General features: G+C 49.0%; 1 protein-coding gene across 1 annotated transcript; it reads left to right on the top strand.

The window, feature by feature from the left end:
• Window positions 1-1547: 1547 nt before the first annotated feature.
• On the top strand, window positions 1548-2510 carry LOC142827371 (olfactory receptor 52B2-like). Its single transcript, XM_075922559.2, has one exon. The coding sequence runs from the start codon at window positions 1548-1550 to the stop codon at window positions 2508-2510; it is 963 nt and encodes a 320-aa protein (XP_075778674.2).
• The last annotated feature ends 4499 nt before the right edge of the window (window positions 2511-7009 follow it).

Below are 7009 nucleotides of genomic sequence, written 5' to 3' on the forward strand. Positions count from 1 at the left end.
CTGAGAAGAGCTTCAAAAAGATCTCTCCAAACTAAGTGATTAGGTAACAAAATGGCAAATGAAATGCAATGTGATGCACATTGAAAAAAATAATCCCAACTATACATTGTGTTCTTATACATACAGTATAATGGGCACTCATTTAGCTACAACAATTCGAGAGAGAGAACTTGGAGGTATGTGAATAGCCTCAATGTGTAGCGCCAGTCAAAAAAGCAAATAAAATCTTAGGAGTCATTAAAAATGGATAGAGAATAAGACAGAGAATATCTTATTGCCTCTATATAAAACCATGGGACACCCACATCTTGAATACTGTGAACAGGTGCGTTCGCCTCATCTCAAAAAACACATGTTGGCATTGGAAAAGGTTCAGAAAACGGCAACAAAAATGATTAGGGGCTTGGAACGGGTCCCTTATGAAGAGAGATTAAAAAGATTTGGACTTTTCATCTTAGAAAAGAGGAGACTAAGGGGGGGATACGGTTATGAAATTTAAAATAATGACTGACATGGAAAAAGTGCCTAAGGAACAATTATTTACTTGTTTCCATAATAAAAGAACTAGGGGGTCACCAAATGAAATTAACAAATAACAGGTATAAAACAAACAAAAGGAAGTTTTTCTTCACACAGCGCATAGTCAACCTGTGGAACTCCTTGCCGGAGGATGTGGTGAAGACCAGGACTTTAATAGGATTCAAAAAGTACTTAGAGACATTCATGGATGATAAGTCCATCAATACTTACTAGCCAGGATGGGTAGGAACGGCCAGCTGGGGATCTGGCATTGGCCACTGTTGGAAGACAGGGAACTGGGCCAAATTGACCTTTGGTCTAACCCAGTCTGGCTGTTCTTACATACTTATACATCTGATTTTGCGGAAAAACTTGCCAGCTGTCTACACTGGCCGCTTGAATTTCCGCAAGAACACTGACGATCTCATGTAAGATCGTCAGTGTTCTTGCAGAAATACTAGTCTTTTTCCAAAAGACTTTTGCACAAAACAGCCAGTGTAGACAGCACAGTAGTGTTTTCGCAAAAAAGCTCCAATCGTGAAAATGGCGATCGGGGCTTTTTTGCGGAAAACCATGTCTAGATTGGCCACGGACGTTTTTCAGCAAAAAGTGCTTTTGCGGAAACGCATCCTGCCAATCTAGACGTGCTTTTCCAAAAATGCTTTTAATGGAAAACTTTTCCATTAAAAGTATTTTTGGAAAATCATGCCAGTCTAGACGCAGCCTGAGAGCATCAGTAGAAAACAGGAAGAGGAGAGATTGTGTTGAGGACAGCAACCCCAGTAGGGTGCCTCCTGCATGACCTAATCATCTTCCCATTCCTGAAATGGAGACGTTCTGTAGCAGGAGAGTGTGTCTGCTCCACGGTCCCACCCAAGAGGCTGCAGTCACACCAGGAAGCTTTGATGATGTCTCTGTTTCTGTCCCCAGTTGCACTCTGATCCCACCTGCCTCTCCAGGTCTCACTGATTTTCGATTTTGCTCTTAGCTCCTAGAAACGGAAGAGAAGCTGCAGGGGACGGTGCACGATGCCAGCCGACAATCACAGCGTTTTTCCCCCCGCTACATTCATCCTGACCGGCATCCCTGGTACCAAAGAGTCTCAGGTTTCGCTCGCCATCCCCTTCTGTCTGATGTACGTTGTGGTGCTTTTGGGGAACTTTCTGCTCCTCTTCATCATAGCGACAGAACGAAGCCTCCATGAGCCCATGTACCTTTTCCTCTCCATGCTGGCTGCTGCTGACCTGCTGTTGTCGACCACCATAGTGCCCAAGATGCTGGCCGTGTTCTGGTTCAGAGCAGAAGAAATTTCTTTTGCTGCCTGCCTCACCCAGATGTTCTTCGTCCATGTCAGTTTTATCTCTGAGTCGGGCATCCTGCTGGCCATGGCGTTTGATCGGTACATTGCCATCTGCGACCCCCTGAGATACACCACCCTGCTCACCAAGCCTGTGATCGGGAAAATCGGGCTGGCGGTTCTCACAAGGAGTTTCTGTCTCATTTTCCCTTTCATATTTCTCGTGATGCGGCTGAGGTTTTGCAGAACCAATTTCCTGCCACAAACCTATTGTCAGTACATGACCGTGGCCCGGCTGGCCTGCGACAACCTCACAGTCAACCTCTGGTACGGCGTCGCTGTGGGTGTTTCAGCGTTTGGCTTGGATGCTGTGCTCATTGCTGTGTCTTACCTGCTGATCCTCAGGGCCGTTTTCCAGCTCCCATCTAAAGGTGCCCGGCTCAAAGCCCTGCGCACCTGCAGTTCCCACGTCTGTGTCATCCTGATGTTCTACCCACCTTCCTTTTTCGCCTCTTCTGCAAACCAAAATGGGGGTGTCATCCCTGGTTATATTCTCACCCTCCTGGCCAACAGCCACGTGCTCATTCCCCCCATGTTAAACCCCATTATTTATGGGGTGACAACAAAAGAGATCCTGAAAAGTTTGATCAACCTGTTCGATCGAAGCTGTAGGAGAAACTTCTTGCTGAGCTAACGCAGGCAACAGAAAATGCTTTGCCAGTTGGAAGCTGAAGTCAGGTTTCCATGTGAGGAACAGGGGTGTTGTAGCTATGGACTTCCACTGTTTTGGCTTCAATCCTGTTCTCTGTTGCTATTCGAGGTTGCTCTAATAAAATACATTTCCTCCCTCACCTTGTCTCGCTAATCTCCTGAGAACTATGGGGCTCCAACAATGCTGCGCATGTCCACACAAAGCAGCCAGACTATGAAAAAGGTGTGTCACTTTACTGGACTTTGAAGGGAGCAGTCAGATCACTGCAGCACCCATGGGGGTGTTGGCCCCAAAAATGGTATAAAGGGGGACCATGTGGGGTGTTGAATAGAAGCTCACTGTCTGCTAATCCTGTGTACGCTGTTCATGTGTTTGTATAATGTCTGTGTGTGCAATTATAAGCATGTACTTGTATGGATACTGAATAATTCCCTGCATGTGGTTGAGCATTGGGCAGAGCCCGGCCTATGGACATGCTAATCAGCGAGGTCCTGTGGGACAATGGCTCTCAATGGGCCAAGGACACACCTAAAGAATGAGTGGTGACTCATACCTAAGGGCTACCAGCAGGCAACACAGGAATAAGGTGGACCAGGTGAACTGCTATAGCCAAGAAGAGACCAGGAAGGAGGGATAAAGAGGCCATGTTGTGGACTCCATCTTGGTCTTCAGCTCAGCACTTCATCCCAGAGGCAGCAGTGCAGGGATTGAAGAACCAGGAAGAACTGTGGACCCATCCTGATCCTAGGATGTACAACAAGGACTGTTAAGCCAGCAGCTGTAACATCTCTGCTAGAGCCTGCATCGAGAACTGGGAGATTCGATGCATGTAATGTACTATCCTTTAACAACCTTACTCTCATGCTTTTCTTTATTGTAATAATAAACCTTTAGACAGAAGATGCTAAAGGATTGGCCCAGCGTGATTTGTGGGTAATGTCCAAAGGGTAAATTGACCAGGGATCTGTGGCTGGTTTCTTGGGTCCGGACAGGATTTGTTCGGGGTAGGTGGGATTGGGTGCTAGGACTCCCCACCTGTGTATGAGGCCCGGGGCCATCTGGGGCACGGATATTGCTGGGGTGTCGACGGGGTTTTGCTCGTGAGGCTTCAGGCAGGCAGCTGAAGTGCTCTGTGGTTCTGGTTTGTGGCCTGTTTGGAGAGATCACCAGTCTGGGGGCTGTAAGGAGCCCCGAAGTTGAGCAATTCGCCCTGAGCGGACGCCCTCAGCTGTGCCCAGACACGTCCCGATCCGTCACAGTGGCGTAGTCGGCAGGATCCACAGATCTTGGTCAGTTGAGCTTTGGGATCAGGACCCCATGCTGTCTAAATGTGATTTTTAGTACTGAGAGTTTGATTGGTTAAAGAGCAGCTGCAATGAGTCAGCAACAGTATGAAAATCTGGAAAGAGAGGCTCTGGAACTTTTGTGCTTGGAAGGAGGCATTGCCTTTAATGAGGAAGTTTCTAATCTGGAGCTGGCATTTTTGTTATTTCTTCTGCAGCATTTCTGACCATTAATAGTGCAAGATCCAGTGAGGAGAATGCAACTTAGATGTAAGAGAGAAGTGGAGGAGTTTCGTCTGCTATCACAACAGAGAATACAGAGGCGAGACCGAGAACATGCAGAGAGAATGGCAGAGTGGGACAGACAAATCAATCAAGGCCGGGAAAAAGCTGCCAGATTTGAACTTCAACCCAAAAGAATTGAAGCACAGAAGGAACTGTGTCCTCCTGAAAGTTCCGTGTATGACTGTGTGGGCATGTGGGGTAATGTTGTAACCTAGCCCCGAAGCATTTGTGAGGGGGGTACAGGTAACTCTGGGAAGCTTTCTGGGGCTAGTCAATCTTATTGTAACTGAAAGAAAAGTGTCTCTAAGGGTGTGTCTAGACTACAGGGTTTTGTCGACAAAGGTGGACTTTTTGTTGACAAAACTATACCTGCGCCCACACTACCACTGAGTTCTGTCGACATAACGTCGACAGAACTCAGCAGTTTTGTTGACGCTGGTAAACCTCGTTTTACGAGGCATAACGCCTTCTGTCGACAGAGTTTCTGTCGACAGAAGGTGTTATTGCATATAAACTGTCCTTTGCATCTACACTATCATGTCGACAAAGCAGCTTGTTTTGTCGACAGAACTCAATGTAGTCTAGACGCTCTTTGTCGACAGAAGTTTTGTCGACAGTATCTGTCGACAAAACTTCTGTCGACAGAAGCCTGTAGTCTAGACGTACCCTAAATGTTTGCCTGTGGCTGGTAGCCATGAATCTGCGAGTGAGGCTTCTAAGGGCCTGTTTAGTGCCTCAAAGGCGAGGCTGAAATCAACACGAGGGCAGAAAAAGCTCAGAAATCAGAGAGTTTTCTGGGGCTGGTCAGTTTTACTGTAACCAAGGGGAAAGTGTCACGAAATGTGTGCCTGTGGCAGATGGCTGTGTGTCTGTGCAGGGGGACAGTGAGCCTGTGGGTGAGGGCCCGTCTGATACCTCAGAGGTGAGGCTGGAATCAGAACCAGGGCAAGAAGAGCCCAGAAATCAGGGAAATGTTTCTCTGGGGCAGTCTGGAGTGGCTGGCCAGAGTGAAGTTTTAGTTGAGGAGTTGGTGGCTGGTGAGGTTTGTGGAATTGAACCTGCACAAGCTGAAGTTGATTTGTGTGAAGAAGCACAGTGTGTGCAAGCTGGCAATTTGGCTGGTGGAAGTAGCAAGGGGGCAGTAAAGGAAGCTGTCCCAGTGGCTAGCTGTATGCCTGAGATTAGCCAGGGGTGTTGGGACAAGGGAGAAGCTGTCTCTGGTTGTCTGTCCGTGTGTGGGGAAGAGTTTCTTCCTTTGTCTGAGGAAGGTGCCCCACAGCCTGTGAAGGCTGAGAGCAGTGCTGTTGTCCCAGAGTTGGGTCTGGATATGGCTACGGCGCAGGAAGGGGGTGGCCCAAGGTTTGTGTCTGCTGGGGAGAAGGATGAGGTGACTCAGGTAGATCCAGTCAATGTTTTGCCAGAACCCCAGAGATCAGACAGTGGTGACCCTGATATTGTGCCTGCTGCTGTGTTGCTGGAAGAGGGGGGAGTGACTCTGTGGGACCAGGGAGACCCCTTAGCCTGGGCACAAGGAGAGAATGAGGGCCTGTCTGTGTGCCTGTCTGTGTGCCTGTCTGTGTACCTGAGAGGGGATTGTCTGTGAATCCACTGGAGGGGCCAGAGATGACTCAGGGAGTAAGGGAATTGCAGGAGGAGTTGGTTGGGGCTCTGCAGAGCCAGAGAAGGGTGAACTATTGCTTAAGGAAGCCAATAGGGAGGAGAGTCCTGGCAGTGCTGGTAGTAAGCAGTTCGCTGTGACTGAGGGAGGTGACAGGTCCTTGCTTGGCAAAGGCATTCAAGGGAAGGCTCTGACTGTAAAGGGCAGTGGCTTGTTGTGTGAGGCACTTGTTTTGGTGCCTGACAGACAGAATTTGTCTGTTAACAGTGACTCCACTGACTAGGGTTTAGGGAAACCCAGAATGGATGGTGTTGGAGAAATCTCAGAGGGACCGAGGGTTGTTCCAGATGAGGCAGGAACCGCCAGAGAATTGGAGCAGGCTGATAACCCAGTGACTGTGTGACCAGCTTGCTGGGAAGTCAGTGTGTGTGGGACAGGATTGTTCCCAGGTGAAGGAGGAGAGTGGGAAGTTAGTGTCTCAGATTCAGGAGAAGGGCTGGGTAGCTAAGTATGCAGAGCAGAACAGCTGTGTGGTCACTCTCCCTAGGATGCAGGAGATGACAGTTAAGCTCCCGTCTCTGGACACGGTGGACACTCATACTCAATCAGGGAAGTTGATATCTGGTTCTATGGGGAAACAGAGGTTGGAGGTGGACAGAGGAGAGACTTGGGAGTCTACAGCTCACTGCTGTTACCCCACTGAGTGGGGGAAGGGGGAGAATTCCAGGGCCATTGTGAGCCAGGGAGTCACACCCAGCCAGCCCTTTGTCTTGGTCTGGCCAGAGGTTTCAGGCCTGGAGCCCAGAGGACAAGGGGGAGGGGCAGGACTTGCTTTGGCCAAGAAGATTTGCAGTTTAAACCTGAAGGGCCAAAACTGCAATGGTGTGGGGCCAGAGAAGGGGCCTGATGGAGAATGTCAATATACACCTGAGATAGGATTCAAGTATCAGAGGGGTAGCCGTGTTAGTCTGGATCTGCAAAAGCGGCGAGGAATCCTGTGGCAACTTAGGGTGTGTCTAGACTACATGCCTCCTTCGACGGAGGCATGTAGATTAGCCAGATCGGAAGAGGGAAATGAAGCCGCGATTAAAATAATCGCGGCTTCATTTAAATTTAAATGGCTGCCCCGATCTGCCGATCAGCTGTTTGTCGGCAGATCGGGAGAGTCTGGACGCGATGCCCCGACAAAGAAGCCTTTCTTCATCGACACAGGTAAACCTGGTTTCACGAGGCTTACCTGTGTCGATGAAGAAAGGCTTCTTTGTCGGGGCATCGCGTCCAGACTCCCCCGATCT

Source organism: Pelodiscus sinensis, chromosome 1 (assembly GCF_052426305.1).
Source record: "Pelodiscus sinensis isolate ZL-2025 chromosome 1, ASM5242630v1, whole genome shotgun sequence".
Taxonomy (NCBI): Eukaryota; Metazoa; Chordata; order Testudines; family Trionychidae; genus Pelodiscus; species Pelodiscus sinensis.